The sequence below is a fragment of the Ciona intestinalis genome, chromosome 8 (genome assembly GCF_000224145.3).
Source record: "Ciona intestinalis chromosome 8, KH, whole genome shotgun sequence".
In the NCBI taxonomy this organism is placed as follows: domain Eukaryota; kingdom Metazoa; phylum Chordata; class Ascidiacea; order Phlebobranchia; family Cionidae; genus Ciona; species Ciona intestinalis.
This window is the reverse complement of record NC_020173.2, coordinates 2,710,546-2,736,833: the sequence shown is the minus strand read 5'-3', so window position 1 is coordinate 2,736,833 and position 26,288 is coordinate 2,710,546. Positions and strand designations below refer to the sequence as shown.

Sequence of the window (26,288 nt, the reverse complement as noted above, 5' to 3'; positions counted from 1 at the left end):
ACTGTTTTCTCAACAATTTCCCTCTTTATTACCCGCACTTCTCTAGGGCATTGGAGAGACGAATGACTACGGTTCCTGTTTTATACTGTTATACAGGTTACATGGGGAACTTACAGTATAAACTACAATCTCCTTATATCCTGCTGTACAGGTTTAATGGGAATTTCTAACGTGTATAAAGTAAACCATCTTAATAATAAAGCTTGTATGCCTCAACTACTTTTCATAGGAGGAAGGTATTTGCCTTTACGTCCGGTTCCATGACGTGAAAGGTTTGTGACTTCACATAAACCTCCACATGAACTATACTGTTCTTGAGTCTATACCACGATACCCCATTACATAATAAGTAGTACAGTCATCACAGCACGAGTGGATTTAATTACTGCAAAGTTTGGAAATGTTCAACACCTGAACGTCGATTATAGAATATCTATATTTATTGACTGATCTAGTTACATGCTCAACCTAATTCATGAAGAGTTGCAAACTTGTCGACAATAACTGACTAATCTATAATGGAATCCAGGATATGGTTCGTGTGCATTTAGTTTCACAACATATATCCGTGTGGGTGTGAGGCAGTATTTACTCTGCGCCTTTCTCCTTTATTTCCTAGAATCAAATTCCTTTCTCTTTTTTTCCGCCTTACCGGCTCCTATACCTGTAGTTGCCGCCTGGAAACAAAAATTGAAACTTCATGCTTGCCTGGTTGATATATTGTTCAGTTGTCAGCGTCGAAAAGGAAAATGTAAGTAAATTTTATGCAAATTTACAACTGATGTGTGATTATATTTTATCGCATAGACAATATAATCCATTTAACGTAGACTAGTATAATATATATGCATATAACAAAAAAGTTACCGCCAAATATAGGTTTATCCACTCAGTACTGCATTCACGGTCTATAAATTTACAACATACGCCTGTGACCTGTTGCATATTCATAACGTTTCAATGCGTTTTACAAGTCGCTTAACACCCCTACCAAGTGTACAATAATTCGAATATACACACCCGCTAGGTGGCAGTCAGTAGCAAAACGGCACATCACACTGTTCGGTGCTTCAAATAGTCTAACATCCCCCGTTGAGCTTTTGATTGAGCTGTTTCGTACACAATCGGGACTTTAAGGGGGTTGGGCTTAATACTTACCCAGACAAGTTAAAATTGTTAAAAAATCTGCTTAGATCCTTATACAAGTCTGTAATAACACCGGTTATCCTGCTGTTCCATATGGCTGAGGCAGGCAAGTGGGCTTGGAATTTGAATGTGACTCTGCCCATTGCCTAACTCGTTATTTTATCGTTACATCACGTTGCAAAATTCTGCTGATCCACCAATTTAACTTGGTACATTCCGAAAAACAAATAAGGCTTAAAACTTTGCTATGTTTCTACTTATCCTCATATTCATCTCTAGATGAGGCATCTATAGGTATAAGTGCGTTTCAACACTTAAAATATTTCGACAGATACTCCGACCTGCTGTTGTTTTTTCGTAGACCTGTTGAGAAAATTGTTATTTCAGTACCGCCTGTTGTTTTTGTTCTGTTTGTACAAGACACAAAATTTATCACTTCTACCCGTGCCAAGGTTTAATTAGTGTACACTGAAGTAGGATTCTGAGTAATTTGCGTTGTAAGTCAAAAACAGAGCATTTAGCAAAGCAGCTGCTTCCACTTTCGTCGGTGCTTTACTTTCAAAAACCGTGACCATGTACCAGAGGGGACACGCCCGTTAGTCAACCTTGATTCGACACTTAGTCGGCCAGGTTTAGCTTCTGCTACAACGGATAACAAAGAACATTTTACTGGCACTAAATGTGAGGCCCACTTACAATCTTCTGAAGCAGTTTACACCTGTTGTACTTGTATGCTTTTAGATTTATTTGGTGGCAAAGGCCATATCTTGCAATATCGTGCATTATGAATAAACATATACAGTAAGGTGGGATAAGTGGGACATCTTATCATTATATTTTCCCGTTCCATTTGGTAGTAACCAAAGAACATTCAAAGAATTATAAAACCGTATCCCCACGACTTCTATAGACCGTCGTTAATTAAAACCAATAAAGATATTTGAATATTATGTGCTAAAGTTGTCCCGCCTTTCCCCACTTTACCATATATAAGCAAATGGTTTACAAAAAATCGTGCAACAAATATAAATTGGTTTACAAAAATATGTTCTTGCTCTCATTACGCTGTATAGTGTATAGGGTCTGTAGTGTAGAAGCAGCATCAAACAGATTGGTTTAACCTCTTTGGGCAGCAAGACGGAAAAGAGCATGCTTGTGTATACACGAGATAGCTGAGTATATATTGCATACTCTGCATATTTCCCAGGACTTTGTGACAAATACAGCACTTTTAAAGCAACCACAATATTGGATTGAGGTGTGAACGTCACTAATGGTTTGTTACGTCACGGATCTGAGTTTAAAAATCAACAACATTTCATTTACAACGTCGTAGTATGTTTGGTAATGGGAAAATACAATTTCACACGCTCGCATACCATAACTTTTAAAGGTTTGTAAAAGTTCTAACCGCTAGCCACCATTTTTGCTTGCATTTAAAACAAACTGTACTGTTAAATGCAACATATATACTAATGAAAATAATCTGACACATTTGCCCTGGATTCGAACCCAATACCTCTAGGACTACCTCCCTCTATATTTTTTTTAATTAATAACATAAATTACTTCGTAACGAATCGCATTCGAGTGATTTCCGTTTTTTTTTATTAAAAATCGTTTGCATTTTTGGTCTCTTGTACAAAAACATTCCTTGTTGCCATGATTACAAATGTTCCCGGTTGTGCACTCCTAACAATAAATGCTTTTATAAGATTGTTATGTCTCATTTTAGCGGTCTGTACTTTCGAGGTAACTCCCACTTTAATTTGCGATCTAAAGAGATTAAATTAACCCTGTAACGAAGTTACTGTAATTTATCTTTATTGGGTAACTTAAAATGATAAATGTTTTGTTGTTTTAAGGTTAATTGTGCATTTCCCCAGCTGTGGTGTTCGAGAATTTATAGTTTCAGCTTTGATCCTGTAGAAAATCAGCAAAACATCTAGTTTTAGCTCCACCGTTCACTTTGTCAGCTTGATTTTGGTCTGCAGCAAATCAAACAAATTCTCTCCTTGCCTCATTGGCAGAATTTAAAGACTCGACTGTTAAGCCTAACAAAGGGTCTCACGAAAACAAGGGGTCCCATGTTAACAAAACTTTCATGTTTAGTCTTGAGTGAAAATCAAGTATTTTTGTTATGCAGAAACTAAAGCTGGTTTTAAAACTCTGCTTAATAAATTTACTTTTTAATGATTTTGTTTATAAGCTATCCTTGTCCACAGTTGAATAAACTAGTTTAAATTTAAATTACTAAAAAACATTCAAAAGATAAAGTTGTAAACGGACTCGGACTCGAACCGATATACTTCCCGAACCACACACATTCAAAAGATAAAGTTGTAAACGGACTCGGACTGGACTCGAACCGATATACCTCCCGAACCACACGTTTCGCCAGCATGGTTATAACACGAGCTGTATATATCACTCTCATTATCTGAGAGATTTATATGACTGTTGTGGGCCATAAGTCTGCTTTTAATGGCCGGTTGACTTATGATGGCATAAATGTTGTAAAGCCTCTGTGGTATAAACTTAACGATGTAATTTGTTTCGCATCTTACACGTCGTTATTAATAATCGTGCGGTTACACTTCATAGGAGGCAGTTTCGAAGTGAAACGCGAGGGTGCGAAAACTGTTTTCATTATATTTTTGTTTGTGTACAAAGCATATGGAAAATGTCTTTAATAAAATAACTTGTAACTTTCTATAGGTGCGTATGGTACAACAAAAGTCGTAAAATATGCTGTAGGTATATATTAAAAAATATGCAATTAATTTATCGTTTTCGTGCTAACTTCAACAAAATATTTGCTTAAAAATTGCATTATTCGCTCATATAACAGTTGTTCGTCACAATCTACATGTTAAGTTCCGGAAGTTCTAATGTCACTGAATAAACATCATTATGACGTCACAATCGCTAAAAATGATCGATTCTCACTATCGCGTGTCTATCTTGGGTGTATTTGGTCATTGCATGTCTAATAATCTGTTTTATCACGTCACTGACGTATTCTAATGACATAATCTGTGTTTAGCGAACGCTATGCTTGCAATCCAGAACCATGTGAAACGCAAACAGTGTCTTGGTTTAAAGTATTTGTTGCATAACAATTGCTATTGTTTCATTGGACACGGATCAGTGGTTTTGGCGGGTGTCAGTTTTTAAGACTTGGGTCTTAATTCGCCAGTGACTTTGGTGGTCGAATCAAATATTTCCGAAGGAAAAAACGTTGAGATGCCTGCATGGCTGGGATATGCTCTCTTTCCTCGTTCGAAAACGAAAAAATAGTAAAAATAGAAAAATGCGTTTTTTCGGCAGTTTCAGCTTTAAAATTTTTATAATGCGTCTCAATTAAAAATAATTTCGCGTATATTTATTCAGCAATAGCATTTTTTACCTAAATTGTTCATTTGTGATGCGATGGAGCCATTGCACCTGGGAAAATGCGCCTTCTAAAATAGACTAAAGAGCGTGTCATAGGATTAGCATAGCACAAATATGAACGTATACGCAACGTGTCCTAAGTACCAGGTATGCACTAATCTTCTGGAAATTTGTCTGTCGTTGTCGAGCTATTAATTTGCTGGTAGAAGACAAAACAATGCAGCCAACAAGGAACGACAATCGTAATCGATGCATTTAACGGTAGCTTGTACAACGAACGACGTAACAATGCACGTTGTTTGCTCAGAAGAGCCGAAACAAGCATTACGGTGTCGTCGTGTTTGCATTTGGCGTGTTTAATTGATAGCGCCATTCGCGAGTCTAAAGACGCGAAAGATAATGTTTTGCTTGCTGATGAGAGCGCCGCGATACCCGCCCGCCCTTTATTGACGTTCTGGAACGCGGTCGCTTCGGGTAGAAGATTGTGACGTAATAAAGCGCAGCGTGCTATCGCTCGACCATCACTCGTCATTCGAACGCTGTGGAGTCAAGAGCGGACGCGGGCACAGGAAATTAAGTAATTAGTACAACTAGTGACGCACTAAATATTCGTCCATGGTTATACCAGGTGTTTTATAAATGGACAACATTTAAGATGTAAGTCAGACTTATAATGGTGTTATAATGGTATACTCTATAATAGAAGATTTGTTACGTCAAAAAAGCGTTTTGAGCCTTTTTATAAAGCTGTGTAGCGTCAGTGCGCCTTTATTATTTACACGCAGCACTTGCAGAAGTAAAGCGAAGGTATTTTCGCGCTGTGGTTGACTTTGACAAGCTCGAAGTAGTTTAGAAAAACGCGTGCATAGAATGCACTAAAGATATATATCTAAAAGTGCAATTGTTGTTTACTTATGATGTCACAATATAGATTAACGTTAAGTTTTATCTTGGCAGAAGTTGTGTTAAGTTAAACATTTTGATTGCTGCTTAAACGTCATAACAGCTCAATCTACGTCACAGAAGATGTTTCGTCATACCGGTTACGTCATGTCGATACCGTTGTGGATTTGCGTCCTGGCAACAGGTAAGTTTGGTATTTAGTTTCACATTTATCCTGGCTTAAGTGATTACATCGTGCGAATGCGGTGTTTACTGACAAATGTTTTCCGCGGTTAGAGATCGGGTGTTTAACCAACCATTTGCGGCGATTCGTATTCCGAAGTCCGGCCGATTCGCAAATATTTTTCCGATGTATGTTTTTCGAAAAGTCGCGTATTGATTTAGGTTTAAGGATATTTATAGTGTTTTATATTCTTAGTACTGGTGTTTTACTAAAAAAAATAATAACACATATGCTAAAAATATTTCCGATAAAAGTTAACCGACTTGTTTTCGATTTTATCCTGTTACTACTGACGTCAGGACTTTGCTTTACAAAATGACACGTATTTTGTCTTCGCGCTATCAAAACAATGGCCCTTTGTCGGAAGCGGTTACGTCATAAAGCGCAGCGCAATGGCGACGAAAGGCAACTCACTTCCCCGGGTCTAGATTATAGGGGTGGGCAAAGGGGGTATAAGGGGCAGATGATACAGAAGGCTTAGTGAGCCAAGCGTCGCACGATATCTTTCGAAGTGGGCATTTGGCGGAACCGAAGGCTCGAATGGTTCGTCCTTTTTAACTTTCCTTTCCCTAAGTTAATGCGTCTATGCGTGAAATAAATACAGCTCGACCACCGCTTCAAAGGCGAGTGTTTGAACACGTTTTACTGAGAGAAAATAACCAGTTTCCATTTGACCCCATAACCTTGTACATGATGCTTGATTCGGCGCGTAGAGAGACATGTTTGCGCGCTTAGTGATTTATTGGTCAACTTAACTGACACGTTCAATGTAGAATGAATATTTATTACCTTTTTATTCGCATAACATGGCAGCTGCCCTAGGTATTACAGCACATTCTGCTGAATTCGCGGTTTTAACGCAAGTTTCATCAGAAATGTTATAGCGACCTTGTAATTACGAATACATACACAAGTTATTTGCCCACACATGTGAACGCATGACATTCCACGGTCTTTGGATTGTTATTCTGACGCATTTAAATAACATTTAAGACGTAACGGAATTTTAATTGCGGATATAGTCTAGTAAATATTTTCATGCAAGATTTAAATTTTCCCACGTGCTTTCCCATTCAAATTATCAGTATAATGTACCTTTATGTAAAGCTGTATGTATGTCATTTTACCGCTAAACCACTCAAACCTGTTTTAAACTAATTCTCAGTTTGTGGTTTAAAACTATTTGGCCACAATAAGTAACGGGAGTTACCGAATCTCTCTCTTAGTTTCCCCGCAGCGTTACCCATGTTCCAGCATTTTGCTTTCATTTGAACACCTTAAAGGTTTACGCCACCGACCCTTATCGGTTAAATTCCGTGCAGGTCTTACATGCATCATGTGCGTCGTTGCGGGCGATTCGTATCGAGCAAATTTAAGATTAGATCTTCATTATTAACCCAGCAGCATACCGCAGAGCCACAGCGGTTTAACTAATATTGTTAGATAAGTTAAACTATATACACCGGTCCTGGTGTGACGGATTGAGAATTCAAACAACCTACGCTTTCTAAGCAATGAGGCAAAAAAGTTCAAATTTATAGTTGCTATCCGGTGTATATATAAACATACCCTAACCCCTGGTATGCCGAGGCTAGCGCTCCAGGGTTGGATGTCCAGTACAGTTGCTTGATTGATTGTTAAGTTCTCGATTTGATAAAGTGTTTGCCCATAACGTAGGACTCTGCGACTTTAAATTTAATCAAAGCTATGTCAGAAATAATTAAATCTAATTTTGGAAGATTTTTGTTCGTTTTTAGGCTTAGTTTAAAATCCTGCTTTTGTTATCGTTTAATTGGGAACTTTAAAGTGGAAATTATGTTCTAAAACCAGCAGGCCTTTTACTTAATCTTTCGGTTAATCTTGACTTAATGTTTTGTCTTAAGTCCTTCTTATAAATTGATATTATCTAAAGTAAACTTTGCAGACGTGTTGATCCGTATAAGACAGCTCATGTGTCATCATGTCATATTGCTTTAACAAGATTAATGATCAAGCGTCGACTTAGTTATCAAAATTTATATTGACACGGACACGCCGAAGAACGCTACGGTCGCAAATCACGTTTTAATCAGAAGCTGTGACGGTTATCTAAAACAGGAAGCTTGTGGCTTTCATATGTTTGAACAGGCTAACCCATTAGTTCTTGATTAAAGACTGGATGAAACGCTTATAGTCTCAAACTGAATAATTTTCGCACCAAATGCTTTGTGTTAAAATGCCTTCCAGGTCTCAGTTCCGGTCGTTTTCAATTCATCATTGGCAAATTAACCACGTTTAAAATACTTGTCTTTATGTAATCGTTATACTTAAACTTCACTTGTGAGAAAATGTAGTTAAACTTGGGTTACATCTTATTATAAATAGAGGTAGTTTAGAAACTATCCGTATTTGTATGTTTTTTAACCACCAGCATATATTTCACAATATTTTCAAAAATCCACACTGCAAAATTCCAAATGCACACATTACATTCAAAAGTCCTTCTGCATTCTCAGCAATATAGTTCTTTCAATTGCTGGTCGACCAAACTAGGTTTAAATAAAACTCAACGTTCGAGAACACTTAACTTAAATGTGGTCTCTCTCTCGAGTTAGCGCAGGTTGACTTGTGCCAACACTTTAACGTTTTAAGTAGGATTATGCTACTTGCTTAAAAGTTCCCAGCACACTAGATCTATACTGATGTGTGAGAACCTTTTCTAATGACGTAGGGTGACGTTTTAGTTGAGTATTCCAAATTGTTTTGGTGCCCTGTCATATTTTCGTAACTACAATTCCTAGTTTTAAACTCATATAAACCTAACCGGTAGCCTTTTTTGTTAAAGCTGTTTTCGAACACTATATACGGAAAAATCCTCAGAATGCAGAATCAGATGTACCACGAGTATCTTATTCGTTCCCTTAACTCGTTTAAACCGCTTTAACCTCATCAGTGGTATATGATATTTGTACTGCAGTGTTGCGGTTATGTTTCTGTTCAACCGAATCGTTTCAAATATCACAATTTCGTTTGAAAATGTCACCGCACATTCTATGAGGTCGTAACTGTTTCTAACTTTCCCTTACCGCGCTGGAATCGAACCTTCACCCCTAGGCTTTAGCGTGCTAATAAGTTACTTGAGTTTGATTAATTTTCCTACATTCAAAATGTTTAAAAGTTTTTAATTTTCTTGAATTTTTTTTTTAATTTTAGGGGCGCGTTTTCAGACTACCGCAAATTCGCAACCGAATTTATAAAAACTATGTTTAAATATAAACAGGGTTTAGGTAACCCGCCCAAAACCGCAACCTGTTAGTTTCATTATTAACCTGTATTTAAGCAACCAATTCAACGTCATCAGTACCGTGTAAACCAAACCACGGCGCCGAATCTGTTTCAAATTAACTAAGCGGCGATTAAACCGAGGAATTTAAGCGACTGTCGCCAGGATAAATTCGCAGAACATGCAGTTAGATACGGATTCCCATGGGAACTGGTGCGAACCAGTTTTCAGCGATTCAAATCCAAAATATTTTAGGTTTAGCCACCACGCTTTTTAATTGATACTTTTCCACAATTCATAGCCGGTTTTGACGACTGTCGTTTTGCGGCCGATTCCCTTCTCTTCGTCGCTGTAATTAAGGGGGGGGGGTTGATCATTGTTACTGTCTAACTGTAATGGCGTAGGCACAGCTAATGTATGTTATATGCACTTCTTGCGGCGCCAGTTGGTTTAGTTGATCCTATATTGCTTTACCCCCATGCCCACAATCAACAGTAAGGGAGGAACTTTTAGATAGCTGTTCACCACCCAACCATAAACCAACGCAAAGCCATTTTTCCGTCCTTTTTCTTGAGTGACGATATATACGAGCACTTTATATAGAGTTTGGAAATTTAGCTTAAATTAAAACAACAACAAATTTGGTCTAAACATTAAGTTTCAAACATTGGTGTACGATTTATTTGATTTGTACATTATGTTTATGGACACTATTCTTCACCACTTTTTATTAGCGAAAGTAAATTAATTTTAGAAGGTTATAACGAGGGTGTCATTTTACATAGTGGCATCATACACCTCTTCTTACCTTATTATATGAAATAAAACTCATGGTAATTATTTTTTACAGTGGTCGAATGTACTGACGATGGAAGTTCGTTTAGAGATCAATTCCTTGGATTGCCAGGCCTTCTACACGCCGCTAGCACCGATCCAATGTAAGTTAGTTTTATAAATGGGCACGTAAGTGTCACAATCAATTTATCGTCTTAAAAATTTTACGAAGCTGCGTAATTGTCTTTAGACCTTAGTTTATTTTTTTGAGCTGGGATTCGTCATAAACAGTAACTTGTTATCTCGCAGTTCAAAAGTTCATTTAAAGTTGAAATATTGGTCATAATTTCATTAAAGTTTGTCTCGAAACAAATTTAAGCGAGGTTTAAACTTTTAATATTTACTTTCATTACCACGGACCGCCATGGACGGTTTAAGCTCGTGTAATCTACATTGGTTAGAACACAGCTTAAGCCAAGCCAGTAACCGTCTTGCCCGCATTTTGCGATGTTTCCGATGTACGACTTAATTACGGACACGTTTTTATCGTTTTGTTTGATATCTTTGTTCGTAAAGTGTCTACGCTTGTCACATAATGGTTAAATTGCACCTTCGTTTTTGTGGGCGGTTTAACTACAGTGTTAAAGAACTTTAATTTAAGCTTTGACGTCATTATGTGATTTATAATCCACACGTTTCAGTTTATTGGATAAAAAACGTGACGATTTGACAGTTAGTTCTAAAGGGCCGATAAATAACAATTTCTTTTGTGTTTAACTGCCTGAAATATTTGCTTATATGTTTAATTTAATCTAAATAGCAGAACACCCAGTAATTTCCGGGCAAAAGAGGATGTTTATTAGAGAAATTAAAAACTGTTGGGGTTTGCTCTCATGCATCGTTAACTACTCACCCCGGGTCATTAGTTACCTCACAACATGTGCTTGTTACGTCACATTAGGCGGTATTGTTGTTAGTTTAAACCTACACAAACGTGACTTTGCGGGTGGAACCGGATCCCAAAATATTGAAAAATTGTTTTTTTTTCGAACTCTGAGCAACCTTCAAGTAAATGAGGCGGGAATCTTAAATAACAAACAGAAAATTCTTCGCTGCAAAAACGCGCCGACCGCGGCTGCAGTGCTTGACAATGATTCTTTTGTGTAAACAGCTGTACCAGCATTGTTCTCTCATGTTTTGATTCAATCGAATCTTCTTTTGTTCCAGATCGAACGGAGTCGCGGAAGAGACGGAAGTAGACACGAGCGACGACGGTGAGTCGGCGAATTTCCTTTTTGAGTTCAAATAGTTAATTTCCTTCGTTTTAGACCTTGCTTTGACCGCGCTGAACTTATATTAGTGGGGTGTGGTCGCTCTAATTAGACTAATAGTGGTTAGGAATGATCGTAACTAATGTCTAATTAGTCCGACTCGCGTGTCACTTTACAAAACTATTAATTTTGCAAAATTTTGATACAGAATATTTCCGTGTTGCAAAAATCTCCCTGCTTCCTATAAAACGCGTCATAATTTAATAGTATTTGCACATATAAGATATAGTGACGTCTGAATTGCTACATAAATCAAAATTCCCGCTATTCAAGCCAACATATGCGGAACACAAAACTGAGAAACGCTTTTCCGGAAAATGACACAACGGAATTTTTATAAACGTTTCAAAAGCTCTTCAGAATCGTATATCATATTTGACCTTGTGTTCAGGTTACAAATATGCCATAAAACGCACGTTTAATTTATGTACGTATGCATATCTCTAGTAGACCGTGGATAATATAGTAGGGGGGAAATGGGACACCTTTTCATCCTATTTTCTTGTCCCACCTGGTAGTAAACAAAGAACATACAAAGAATGAAACCGTTACTTCATCACTACTCTCGTAGACTGTTGTTAATTGTTTAAACCACGATCTAGATATTCAGATATTTTATGCTAAAAGTGTCCCGTCTTCCCCCACTGTACTATATAATTTTAGAAAATGCAAAAATATTTTAGTGGTTAGTGGTTTATGTCTATCATCGTAATCAAAGTAAAGACACGTCACAATAACCCAACATTATGACGTTATAATCCCCACTGGGCGGGAACGGGTCATGAGATTAACCAATCAGCACACTGGCTGTGTTTTTAAGTTGCTATAAGCAACGGCATAAACATAATATATATTTTATATATGATGTCTGTGGTAACTTATTTGGCAGAACTATGCAAATATTTTTGTTACGGTCAGGCGAGAAATTTAATCATAAATTTCAACATACGCTTAAAATAGAGGAAAGTTCACCGCAGAACCTGTATGTGAAAATAGTGCGATCTTTTCAAGTCAAACACGCCCATGTACATTATTCTATACATAATGCTAGGCGAGACAGATCAAAATCTGTGCAAACAGTAAATATGCATAAATCAAGTTCGTATTAACACCAGCTGACGGGTTGATCGTCAAAACAAGGCTTTGATTTATCTGTGTATGGAGATATTATCCTTAAGAAAATATCAATCAAACATATACCGCCACAGGGTTCTATTCGTCATGTCATTTGTTTGCCACATATAAGTATGACCAGGGTCATGGTTTATAGAATTTCTATAGTTTCTCAATGTAAAATGACACAATCGTCTAATGAATGTTAAAATAACTTATCTCAAACTTTTTGCTTCGAACTGCAAAATTTCGAACCAACATTTTAAATTCCAAACAAAACGCTCAAGTTTGAAATCGGCTTACGTCGTTCAGTTGACGTGGTCCCAGAAGTTTAAGATACTCGTCCCACAGACACCCCTTACCCCTACAGTCGGTGTCTTTGATCACCCTAGGAGTGAGCGCACCTGTAGGGGACTTGCACTTTTCGATAGATAACCCCCTTAAGCCCCATTTTCAGTCAGCACTACTCGTGCCCCGCCAACCCCATTAGTTGGTGTTGTCTTAGCGCATTGTGATGCGCCACTCACGTCACTATGAGCATTGACACGTCATTTACTTTGAATCGCTCCAATTCGTCCAGACGCGATGACGTAGCGATTGTTGCAGAAGACCTACGTCACAATAACAGACAAACACTTTTTTCGAGAACTATTCCTTTGTTTTTCCCGCCTTTTCCAATCACGTGGTTTTAAAATCGCAAAATGATTCGTCACCGCGTTATCGTGTTTGGCCGCCATTAATCGCGCTGCAAGAGCGTTGACGTCTTTCGCTTGTGATGTCACAATAGCGAGTGACGAAACACAGAACTTGTACATCAAGCTGAAGTTTAACGAAAAATCTAAAAAAATCTTAAATTTTAACTAAGACATGTTTATTCCTGTTCGATTTTTAAACTGTAGTAACCCAAATATGCTGCGTCTAATTGCAATCACCGATATTTTAAAATTTCGAACTTGACACAGCTTCTAAACTTTTTCGAAATTATGTATTTTTGGTGAAAGTTTCAAAGTTTAAGAAACCATGTTGCATTTACTAAATTATAAATCCTTAACGCTCATTGAAGTCATCAGAATAACTTTCTTATCTTGCAGAAATGGAGTCCTCACTTCGTATCGCTTCCCGCATGCGTAGTTTAAACGCTGTATCCGGTGATAATGTGAACTTCAAATGCAAAGTCGCTTCTGCATCTCAGACCAATCTTACATTCACTTGGTAAGTTTTAAAACAATCCCAGTTTGTTGGTTTTTGGTTCTAAACCCTGATTATTACTTAAGTATTTTAAAAACGTTAAAAATTCTCGTAGTAATAACAGTCGATAACCACTTTCTAAAACCAGCTGGTTGTCGGCGTTTTTTGGCATGCAGCAGGTTTTTTCGGCACCAACATCTGCGTAAGGTGCTGGGACAGTTAGTAAACTGTTTAGTCAAAATAAAGATAGTTGTATTAACAAACCACAATCTTCGTAACAGTTTTGTCGCTCGTTCATTATCCTGTTACACGCGCCTCGCGCATAATCGGATTAGATTAAATGTTTGCTTCAAATAACCATACCAAGTGACGTCATTTGATTGACAGCTGAACGCCAAACACTCACGGCAAGATTACATGTAGAAAAAGGACATTTTAACCCAATATATTTATCATATAACTATTCAATGGCCGCTAAACAAATGACTCATAGCGTAATGTTTACTTTAACGCGTATTGACAATTTAATGTATTGCCATTATGACTTCAAATTGACACGAAATCAATTGGAATCTACCAAGTCCATTTTTGTCCGTCGAAATCTTTGAAAATTAGATTCGAAATGATGCGCACATTCGTCATTCAGAATTAGGGAGTTCGGTATTGGTTTCTCGGCATTCTTACATTTCTAGATGCTCCTGTTGGGGGTGTTATTAGATAAATGGCCAACAATGACAGGTTAAAAGCCTTTGAAGGAGTTGCTTCGGCGTACTACACCATGGGTGGCGTTTCGTTTTGTTCATTAGATTGCATTATTTTGGTTAATGTGGCTACTGATCTAATTTGTTGAGAAGTTTTGTAATTTTTCATAAATGTCTAAAGAGCTTTAAAATATTACGTCATGGTTGAATTAATTTAGGGCGCTACGTCAGTCACGCTTGAATACGGATGTGTTTTGATGGTTAAAACCTTGAGTTTGTCGCATTATTGGAAGGAATTAAATTGGACCAAAATAGCAACAGTACGAAAGGTGTGTCTTGCTTAATAAAGTTCGGCCCTGTCGCGTTTTGGGCGGTATAGCGTGCGATTAAGCCCCCGGTATGCCCCGTTGTCAAGTATCTATCTCGGTCATGGCCGTCACGGGTTATCGGTAAAATGGGCACGTCAGTGTTACCTAAACCACATTGTTGTTTCTACGAATTATCCGATGATTGCTGTTATGATGCACCTTAAGTGCTAGCATCTTTGCAGTTAACAGATATACCTGTTATAAGTAGTTACCGCATCAGCAACTCAGCTCTCCTAATATGTATTAAAACTCGCACCTAATCCCACGTAGCCTGCCTGTCTGTACCGTCTGTACAAAACAGCCCCTAACATATAGTTATCATAATTTTCGTCTTAGACTGGATTCAAACGAATTTTTTTAACGCAACAGTTGTATAGAAGAAACAGAATACAACTCCTATCTTCAAAGTATTTGTTTCAGTTCAAAGTTGGCTATCGAGCCTCGTTAAGCTTCCATTAAGCACAGCAGGATACTTTTCAAAATTATCCTCGTTTCGCCATCCTTTATTAAATATTCCCATGGGCATACGAACCCGGAAGCTTTGAGTTAAACTTCCCACAATCGAAATAACATTCAAAATTACAGTTGATTTAAAACTTGTATTTTGACTAACAGCTCCACCCTAAATCCCTACACGGTATCATTACGTAATGATAGCAATTTCGTGACTTCTCCACGTCATACGAAATAAATAACTATCATTGTTACGGAAAAGTTACATGGTGTTTATAGATCAAAGTGAACAAAATACACATTGTACTTCCTAATACCTAACCATTTAAGTTCATGCGAGTTTGTATATACCGATTACGATAAACAGTTACTTAACAACTCGTATTATTAAGGTACAAAGAAGACCTTCTCATTGACCCTGCTTATGACGAAAGAGTGAACATTGTTAAGCGCAAATGGGGTTCACGCATGCGCATTAAAGAGGTGTTTACATCGGATTCGGGACTATACAGATGTGAAGCATCAGACGGCATCAGTCGCGTACAAACTTCTGCACACTTAAAAGTATCCTTCCGTAAGTATATCTGATATATGATTTTATTTTTTAATCATGAGTTATATTTATTCCTTGGAAAAAAGTTGTATTGCGAGTTGCTTATACAGTTTTTTATTTGATATAAAGTATTTTAATATTTCTATTATTTTAATTCCTTGCATTTTAATATAAACACGAAAATTATCCAAAGTTTCATAAAAAATTGTTTTTTTCTGCAAATAACTTTTATTAAATTCCGCGATTGTCGCTTTTTCCGCTCGCACTCTTCGACACAGGGGTACTTGACAGAAGTGGTAACCCCTTGAGCCCCCTAACCGGATACAACAACCCCCCAATCTTTTATCGCGTGTCTCCCAATTGTAACCCCCTAACCCCCAACTCTCGACACCCAAGTGGGTAAAAAATCAAAACAGGGATAAATATAACACAGATCTAGAAATATAAACGTTCTTTGTTAGTTGCCTGCATTTAACCGCTAAAACAGCTTGATATTTGGGGCACCTTCAGTAAAATGGCTAAAAAGATATAGTCCAATGTTTTTGTCGGTTACTTATTTCGTGGCACTTGATTATTTCATTCTAAGATCTTTATAAAACCGTTAGCTTCTTTCATTTTTGCTACAAAGCGGGAATCCCACAAAAGTCAGGACTTCTAAATATAGCAAAGTTTCTCAGCTGTAGCCGTTAATTAAACGTAATTAAGAAACATTTTAAAATTTCCGGATTCAAACAAAAAGTACAAAACTTTGGTACAATAACTGGTGTTAAAATGAATCATCAATAATTACAACTTATTTTGTTCCAAATACGATTTATTCAATGAATATCCTACTATTGCAGCAAATTAGTGTCAAAATTTTCGCAACTAAATGTTAAGCCCATATTTATTTTTGAATCATAAAAATTTCAAGTAAAATATTTACGAAAAGTTCCCAAATACGTCAGTATGACGTTTTAGGACTATTTTCAAGAGTAAATTCTATTTTGTTGGTTTTCCCACAACGGGAGTTCTAAACGCAAGTATTCAATGGCGCCACGGTGAATTCAGTTGATCTTATACCAGCTTGATCTAATCCCACTCGCTTTTATTTTCAAAGTGGATTGACTTTTTAAAACCCTAGTATCGTATTTAGAACAAATACACTACCGGATTAAGGGCGACTACTTAATGCTAGAATAAGCTTTTAATATATTTCTATGTTTTTATCCGTTTAGGGAAACCACCGCCCCCTGGTAAAAACGAAAAGCCAAAAATGTGAGTAGACTGATTTGCACATGGAAAAATTTGCATATTTTGATATATACTTTGTTAATTTGTAAACGGACACGAGGAGTATGAAACAGAACACCCGTGTTACACCGACTGTATTCCAAGACAATAGGTACAATCTAACCATTTATTCAATTATTTTTTAGTGACTACTTCGCTGGTAAATGTGAAAAATACACGGGTGTTGCATGCGCTGAGTTCCTTAATGGTGTGGATATCTATGTTGAAGCATTCGTTCCTCAATCTCTTATGGAATCCCAAATAACAACTGCCCTCACACAAATATGTAAGTGATAATATACATATAATAAAAATAATGTCAATATAGATACTATTCTGCATGTATACAACGTCGAAAAGCGAGAAGACCATCTGCAACTAGTATTTAACCCAATAGATCTTTACCACTTACAAGCCCCAAAACAATCTTTTTCTTTACCTTTTTTTACAAAGCATTGTTTTTTCGCAAATTTCCATCAAAATGTCAATCTCCGCACTGATACCACCGAACCACCCCTTTGTGTGCAATACAAGCTTTAGGTTAAAGGTTGAAGCTGAAAAATCAAACCAGTAACATCTGCTTTCCTTTGCGGAAACTGTAACAACATCTGCTCTTATAACCAATCATAAACGGGTTATATTACATGTGACTGACTTAAGTCTTAAAGTACACGTTCAAGTAATATGCAGCTCAACATTATGACATATGGCGAACATAACAATTGTGTTTGTGGTCGCAACAACACGATTTGTTTCCCCTCCATCCATGGTTGTTAGGCGCTCCCCGTATTTTGCCAGCGAGCATCCGGTTCCAAGCTTTGATCGTATCTGTTTTAATTAACTCCAACGATAGAGTGCAAGTCTTGTATCGTGGGGGGATCAATGTTGTTGCAACAACTTATGTTTGTATCGGGTCTATCTCGGCCTTCCATGCGGTCTATATTCTCAATACTAATCACCGCATTTTGACATGAGGTGCTGTAGATAAAGACACCAAACTGAGCCATGCTAAGTACCGTATCACGTGCGGAAATTTAGGTTTACTTTTGCGGCAAGAAAGTTTATTTAGAAGTTTAAAAATTGAGTCAACGAGCGCAATACATAGAGAATATAGGCATTTATAAAATTTGGGCATTTCATACCGTTCCAAGAAAAGACAATAAAACAATCAATCACACAAACGCGGTAACTCATGAACGACCATGTATAACAAAATACTTGTATTTTTTCCGACCACTTTAAAAAAAACATATCAATTTTTAAAATAAAAAAAACGGGACACGAAATTTATAGCGAACTAGTTTTACATGGATACAATTAAACATTTCTAATATTAATTTAATTACAGCGGACACCAGACACGTATCAGAGAAATGCCAGAAGTTTGCTGTTCCCGCGTTTTGTTATTTCGTGTTCCGTCCCTGCCACCATAACGCTACAGGGGACCTAGTAAAAGGAGACGGGTTATGCCAAGAAGATTGTAATACCCTCAAGCATGATATCTGCCATGAGGAATACGTACAACGCGCACAGCATCCGTTTATGAAGGTATAATAAAACTGGTATTATAATTGTTTATATAAATGCTAAATCGTGTCGTTTCAGCTAATAACTTTTTGTTTACGATTTTTTTGTTAAAACATAGACGTTGCCACTTTAATTGCTCTTATTCCATTTATCAAGTTCAAATGAAATATAGCTCAAAAAAACATTTCCATCGGCACTTAAAAAGAAGCACTCAAAGGTGGTATTACGTAAAACGAGAGTATTGGGGTTGTGAAAGTACCTAAATAAATTGTCGTTTCTTTTACTTAACCAATTTAAACTTTTCATCTCTAGCAACTATTCGACACTGCAAAATGCTCCATTCTGAAGTCTTCGCAGTCATCCGAATGCACAAGTGTCGGACTCCCACAAGCTAGTGAAGATGATTGCTACAATGACGATGGGTCAGAATACACGGGAAGAACGAACATCGCAGAAACTGGGGAACTGTGCAAGTCATGGCCGGCACACATGACCGACAAGGTGTGTGTCTGAATATATCCAACTATTGGGCACGTAATTGGGTTTATATCAATGGGTACTAATTTTTTTTTTGCACAATTTCTCCAAGCTTTCGAAGTAAAACGCATTTTTTTATTGTAATCTTTGTTAAATGATAAAGCTTTGAATGTTTTTTCATAACCTAACAAAATTTAAAGATAGATCGACTAGCGTTTTGTTAGCTGGACATACTTTATATGTTTCATCACAAACAGAAATTCGTTGGTGGAAATAACTTTTGTCGCAACCCCGGTCACGGGATGAGCCAACCCTGGTGTTTTGTTGACGAACAAAGAACTGAGAAAAAAGTTTGCAAAATCTCCAAATGCTGTAAGTAGTGATTAATTCTTGAAGTAGGTATTTTGCAGTAAGACATCAACACACATCTGAAATATGTCTTGTAACTGGTATAACTTTAGTACGAAATCAGTTAGTCGAAATAAACTTATAACTGAAAATGCTGTATGTGTTTAAAACTGTCGTTTTCCTGTCTTTTTATCGCGCATGTGCTTATCCTATATAATCATTACTCAAAAAATAAACTTAAACTCATTTGGATAATACATAATGTATACTCGTGTATTGTTTCAGCATCCACAAACATTTTGTTCATCGCCCTACCGTGTGGATGTGCATTAATCGTAATCGTTGCTATTAGCCTATACTGCATTTGCTGCCGAAGAAAACCATCCAATCAGAGCACACCATCTCAGTCTAAAGTTCCGCTACTGTCCAATCAGGTTAGTAGTAAACTTGCGGCTCAAGTTTGAAAAAAGCGACAACTTTGACACGAGTGTGTTTTGTCGTAGGACCTCACCCACATAGAATAGCCATATTTTGTTTTATAACGACCCGCTTTCTCTCATCATAAGCTTTGGTCTCCATTTTCGTCCCTTTTCTCTGATGTTTTAATTTCCATCACGACCCCCATTCACTTTCATTACACCGTGCCGTCTGCCATGTGTTGAAACCAAGGCTTTACCAGTTCCTGTGCAAATAATACGTATCCAGTTTATCAAAAGAAAAGCTACCGAACATTTTATTGTGTTATTTCAAAAAACACGTCGAAAGCGTCTAAGGGCTTTCAAAATGGCTTTCCGAATATTCTAATAAAGATATAACAATAAAAGAACTGGTATTAACAAAACGACGTTCGTTACACTTCATAAATGGTTAATAAATATTCATTGAAAACTATCAGTTGAACGACATGGACTTAAAACGGCATGTTTTCGTATATGCCAATTCCCCATACATATTTACAAGTAAATACTTGCGTAATAACCGAAAATCCCATTCCAACCCACGCATTATACAGCTTTAATAACCTCGTGTTCCCACCCACAGATTAAAGTTCACCAAGTCCAATCTTCTTCCATTCGTTTCGAAACAAACATCGGTCACGGTTTATTTGGCCCTGTGTTCAAAGCCCGTCTCACCAACGAAGCAAATTTCGCGAACGGATATCCGGTAAGTGTGACGTAACAAACGCCCAAGACGTTCCGAGAACTTCAAATAGTTAGGAAGCAGCTTTATTACGTCACAGTTACATCAAAGTAGTTTTTGTTGCGAAACCGAACCAGTTGTTAACACAGGCAGTGACCATTACACTTAAGTCCAATATAATTAGGGGATTCTTAGCCCAATTCGCTGGCCTTTTACCCTTAAATGAACATAGTAGGAACAGATTGAAGGCAACTCTTACTTGTTTAGAAATTGGTTCTCAAAACATGTCAATCAAATCCAAGCTGCTATTTATTCAGTAATCGAAAACTCGCTTGCAGTTCGGCTTTACTTCGAAAGCACAAGGACTGTCCTAATCCCCCAAAATTTCCGTCAACGGTAACTTGTTATAGTTTTGTTCTCGGGTTACTGACGGTCATAAGTTCACGGATTATTCTATCGCTAACAACAACAACACAATTTCGTTTTTTACCCAGCAGAATGATGGATGGTTTGGGTTAGCTAATTGTCTTATTACCTCCGGTATTTTGCGGGTTTTTGGACTCTAACTTCGTTTTAAAACTTCGCCCCTTTCGATCGCTTCATGCTTTGAGAATGTTAATCAGAACAGAAAACTTCGAGCGCTCGTTAAGTGTTGAGAGTGTACACAAAATTGCGTTAATAGAAGTTCGTTTTGTGTGGCAAGTTTCTCCGACCTGTGCTTAAAAGTTATTTTAATTACTCTGAAGTATAAAACACAATGACGTAGTCAAGGCGAAGTCTTTGGCTTTAATTCGTTAAAAGCTTTTACTTTACAACATTGACGAAAAATCTTGAGAAAAAAAACGTATTTTAAGTTAGAAGCCACTCAGTCAAAATCACTAGTACTGGAAAATTTCCAAGCCAGCTTCATCGAATGATATACTGTAACTCCCTAACCCCTGTCGTCCCTTAAAAGGATGTGCACGCTCGCCGATGTTTTAACTACTATAAACATATAAACATTGCGTTGTTACAGTAGGTTAAGGTAACATACTGGTTCATGGTTCAATCTATACATTATGTGCCAACGAAACTCGTGTTTTACTCCATAGTACTATACAATCAAAATCGTTTATATTTTCCCTTACGAAAGAAAATACATATTAATGCCAAATTACAATTACACAGACTTAACAGAAAGTTACAGGCCACAAACACGCGTTAGATAAAAATATATGTATAGTCTACTTTTCGATAAAAATCTTATCAACTTATAAAATCACCGTTACACCGACTTCGAAAAGAATTTTCTCAAAAACAAAACCTTAATTGTAATTTTAACTCATTTGAATTCGATCCTTTGCGAATATTAAACTTCGAATCACGGAAACCAAGAATACAGGGTATGTCTTATCAGATAAGAGACACCCGCATGTCCACAACCCGTGCCTATCTCCGACATCGTTGTATTAGATCGGATAACATCTAAGACAGTCTCCGTGTATTGTTTGTATCGGTAGATAAAATAGCGGGCTTCTCGTAGACTCGCTCTACTTCATATTTAGCTCATTAACACTGTTTCTTTATTATTTAACAAACCTTATCGTAAATATTTAAAATTCTAAGATATTAAAAGTATATTAGGTTATCTTTCGGATTTTAAGTTAATTAAAGTAATATTCGTTTTGGGTTGTTTTTGGACCGATTTAAAGCATAAGAATTCGCAATATTACCAAGCGCGCATGGCAGGGCAACTCAGATTTATCATATAAGTGTTTTGTTTTAAAGGCACATTTAACCTTGAAAGTTAAAGTCTGAATAATTTTGTATTTAATAAATTAATCAACCAATTAACTTTCAGGTTGCAATCAAATCCCTGCAGGAAAACTACACGCAATCTCACTTGGAAGTTTTCAACAAAGAACTGGAATTGTTCTCAGCTATTGATCATCAAAATGTCGCTTGCTTGAAGGTAAAAAAAAATTTAACAACACTTAAAAACGTAGAAAATTCCTAAACCATATATTTTATTCTACACAGATGTGTTGTATAACCACACGTATATAAATTTAGCTTTATATAGCGGGTTCTTCAGTTTGGCACACACGTAACTTTTTCCATATTTGCGAAAGCGACAGGCTTCACTATTTGGTGTTGTCTATAGGGGTAGCACCCTGGGTGTTGGGGTGATGGGACAACTCTAGCCTAAATCCCAGGTCCCAGATGTGCCTTACCGTATGTAGGACTTCACCCATAGAGAACAGAACAATACAAATATATACAAAAGAACGTTTCTATACATTCACAAACACCTGCAGTGCCACAAAGTTAGACCTTTTGCCCAAAGGTTTCTCTTTGTTTTTGTTGACTTAACTTGCGTATTGCCTTTTCGCGGTCACGATTCTTAAATTTTTCACACAGTCGTTGGCCAATTCGACTCAGTAAATTATAAACAGTTTCGCGACGTGTCAGCGTATCTGAGCTTGTTATGTCATAATAACACGACGTAATTCTCGTGTTACGACAAAAAGTTTATAAGATGTTTATGTTTGTTTACACCCACGTCATAATACAGATTCACAGTTATACTATGACACGATAATCCATACTATGCGGTTTATAAGCAAACGGCTGAATAAGTGGTTTTGAACTAAATCACTAAGACTAACCTAACCACAAGTTAAACCGCAATTGTAACCAAGTGTTAAACTACTGCTTCGGATAATCCGCTTAACTTATCTCTGCTTATATGGTCGGGGCAACACAGCATTAATCGCTACCATATTCGTCGAAATTATCGCATTTCCACATTTTCCCTTCAAACTTGTTTCCCGTATAAATGCTAATAGAAATGTAATTCACATCATAAATATTTATGTTTAAAGTAATTTAGTAACTTGCAAAAGGCCTCGCTTTTGTATTGATTTGTATCATTACATTTTCCCCGCTGTGACGTCACCAGCATGACGTCACAGCACGGATCGTGTAACGCAATCCCTTTGTTAATGAACCTATATGACCTTGTGGTTTAGTTTGAATCTTTTTGTGTGTTTGTAGGCGGTAGCGATGCACCCGAAATGTTTAGTGTTCGAACACAGCGACCTGCCGACTCTGCAAGATCAACTCACGATGCAGTCACCCGCGAATGACGTCACCAAGCCACCGATCGATAACAATGCGAGTCACGCGAACTTCGTCGGCATGGCAGCTCAAGTAAGTAACTCTAAACGCAGGTGGACATATATAGCAGGCACCTGTACTGTACAAGCAGTGCCTTGTTTGAATGAAGACCCCACATCGACAAATACACAATCGTCCCACTTAGTGTACAGCAGCTTCGACGCTAATCTGTGCATGGCGTATAACAACTATGACGTAACAATCTACTTTACCCCACAGGTCGCTGCGGGCATGGAATACCTCAGCAGTAAAAACTTTGTACACCGAGATATCGCGTCAAGAAACATTCTAATGTTCAATAATGGAACTTTGAAGATATGTAACCTTGGTATTATCATGGAGTCGAATGCATCAAGTTATTACACACCACCACAGAGTCACCATATGTTTCCAATCAGGTAAGTTGCTTTATTGTTACGTGGTATACATCATGCTCGCTATCAAGGTAAAGCATGCTTTTTCTTAGACACCCGACACTTGGTGTATTCGTCATATTCATACACCCTACGTTCACTATCGAGTTATAAAATGCCTGTCTTCGTATACATGGACAGAAAAATAGATGTTAAAACTTATACATTAACAGATGGATGGCCCCGGAATCTATTCACAGTTGGCAGTTTTCTGACAAGTCTGCAGTTTGGTCGTTTGGAGTTCTTCTGTGGGAAATTTTCAGCTATGGATTGCAACCTTACTGTGGATACAGCAACCATGAGGTAAGTTCTATTGAAATTTATCTTCGTACATTCTAAACTAGCGGCAATCATGGCCGAAATTCCATGGCGTGCCATGCTGCAGGACTTTACCCATGCAGAGTAGAATAGATTATAAACTTTAATCTCATGCAGGTGTTGGATATGATCAGTCGTCGACAGTTGCTTACATGTCCTGACCAGTGTCCAGCCAAAGTATATTCACTCATGCATGAATGTTGGTGTGCACAACCAAACCAAAGACCATCCTTTACCGTAAGTATTATTTCTATACAAATGTCCTTTAAAAATGACACAGTTATCGCCATCAAATGCATCAAATACAATCGGTTTAATAAATACTGCTATTTTAACCCCCCCCCCATATTTAAACATTTTCATTCATATCTTAGGAAATCCTGATGAAACTGAACGGTTGGAAAACACCCCAGGTCGATTTGCCGATGAAGAACGTTCAAATGATTTCCAGGTAAGATGACGTAATAAACTAGTGATGTCATACGGATAATAATTCCTACATAAAGTCCATACTAAAAAATAAAAACTATTTTCATTTCTTGTTATGAGTTTCACTAAATGACTTTCACCAAACTTCACTGCTTTGATAGTGTGACGTCATTAATTTTACTAAACTGCGTCATTATTTTGTCAGTGTGACGTCACCATCCCCACCACCTGAGTACACAACCCTTCCCACCGGAACAAACGCTCCCTGGAAGAGTCATCCCGTCTCTTCATCTGAGAGATCTTATCCATCATCCAGTGATCGACGTTTCAACCCCAGTGACGTCAGCAGTCGTGCGTCATCAAGGGACGAGTACCACCCGGTACATCCCCAACATCGATACTACCCCATTGACGTCATTTCGGGTTCGACTGACGTCACAAACGTTCCTGAGTCTTATGACGCGGTGCTTCCCCAGGAACACAGAGATTTCGAGACATATGACGTCGTCGCTCGTCGCGATGCAAACCAGACCACGTGATCGCTTTTCACTGACACCTAGCGGTTGTATATTCGTCAGAAGTTCATATATAGCGAAGATTCGAGAACTCGCAAAGAACAATGGATAACAACGCCAATTGTTTCTAATGATAAGAAACGCTATTTCATTATTATATCCATCGTCGTATCTCGAGGTACAAACCTACTGCCCGCCCCCGCCATACAAATCCTATCTCTTTCTCATATTTTCTTCACCTTCTTATTTATCACCTTATCCTCGTTTGGTGCGTTATGTACAAAGGGGCTGCTGTAGTGTATTAAGGTGTCTGCCTTCTCTATCTAAGCGTCGATGATGTTTTGTTGTATTCGTGTAGCATGTCTTGTTCGTATATAAAGTAGCCCAACAAATTTTGAGTCGATGATGTTTTTAGACTTTAAAGCCTGCAATGTTATTTTATAATACATCAGGGTCATATGGGATGTATGTACTTGACAATTACCCGCTGGTACTGGATTCGAACCTTAGTGTTTATAACTCTTATAATTACGCGTCTTTACATTTGCGTTATAATTGCAAAACACGCGGAGTAACAACTATAATTGAAAACCACCTAACTGTATGAGGTTTATAATTGTTCAAATTGCATACACTGCATATTTCCTCCTCTTCCCAAAGTGATATACTCTAACGTTGTATAAAGTGGCAAAGACCGCCCAAGTTGGTGCCGCACGCTTCCAGCCATCAGCATTGCATTGAAATTCCCGGCCAAAATTTTATTGCCTCATTAACTGAACCTGTCGTCGTGTGCCTGGTGACGTCATTAAGTGGAAAACACACGAGTGAGGTGCCAAGCGTGGATAGGTGTGAGAATAAAGATTAGTTGAAAGACGGGAATTAATTATTACCGACTCAAACTTGCGTTAAAGTTTGTATGCTTGCCGTTACCAAGTCTGACAGAGAAATACAGGGTGTATAACGTTATGTGTATAAAGGTATAATTTTGGTTTATGTATTTGAGGGTATTGGTTGAACTTAAATTGAAGTTTAGAGCAGTTTCAATCCGCTGCGTTTAGCAAGTCAGAGAGACTGTTAGTAGCAAAGAGGCTTGCTGTTAATAACTGTGATATGTTTTGTGCTATAATTAATTAGGTGGCCTAAGTTTTGTTGTATACATGTATTGAGAATGAGCATTAGCACTTCGAGTATAGGTCATGTGTATATGGGGACGTTTACGTTATAAACACATAATGTGGTACAGTGTATATATAAGAGGACAGCCTTGTCTGAAAGAAGA

At 37.5% G+C, this 26,288-nt stretch overlaps 1 protein-coding gene and 1 long non-coding RNA gene across 2 annotated transcripts; one reads left to right on the top strand and one right to left on the bottom strand.

Annotated features, from left to right (window-relative positions):
• The first annotated feature begins 5,180 nt into the window (after positions 1-5,180).
• On the top strand, positions 5,181-25,402 carry LOC100182117 (tyrosine-protein kinase transmembrane receptor ROR2). Its single transcript, XM_002130036.4, has 20 exons — positions 5,181-5,199; positions 5,500-5,629; positions 9,781-9,868; positions 10,932-10,978; positions 13,240-13,360; positions 15,251-15,432; positions 16,629-16,668; positions 16,830-16,969; positions 18,032-18,231; positions 18,523-18,711; positions 18,945-19,059; positions 19,321-19,469; positions 20,077-20,199; positions 22,016-22,126; positions 23,212-23,367; positions 23,554-23,732; positions 23,921-24,050; positions 24,183-24,302; positions 24,440-24,516; positions 24,700-25,402. The coding sequence occupies exons 2-20, from the start codon at positions 5,569-5,571 to the stop codon at positions 25,031-25,033; spliced, it is 2,562 nt and encodes an 853-aa protein (XP_002130072.1). The 5' UTR covers positions 5,181-5,199; positions 5,500-5,568; the 3' UTR covers positions 25,034-25,402.
• Positions 19,476-21,989, bottom strand: LOC113474418. The gene is made up of 3 exons (XR_003396080.1): positions 20,711-21,989; positions 20,058-20,238; positions 19,476-19,717 (listed from the first exon to the last, which is right to left on the bottom strand). It is a non-coding gene; the product is annotated as an uncharacterized LOC113474418 (long non-coding RNA).
• Positions 25,403-26,288: the final 886 nt, after the last annotated feature.

Bases quoted from the DNA above. Each gene is read 5' to 3' on its own strand.
- LOC100182117 (XM_002130036.4), top strand. From the start codon at position 5,569: ATGTTTCGTCATACCGGTTACGTCATGTCGATACCGTTGTGGATTTGC. The intron at 19,060-19,320 runs GTAAGTAGTGAT...GTATTGTTTCAG, and splicing joins TTGCAAAATCTCCAAATGCT to CATCCACAAACATTTTGTTC. The intron at 24,517-24,699 runs GTAAGATGACGT...TTATTTTGTCAG, and splicing joins AACGTTCAAATGATTTCCAG to TGTGACGTCACCATCCCCAC.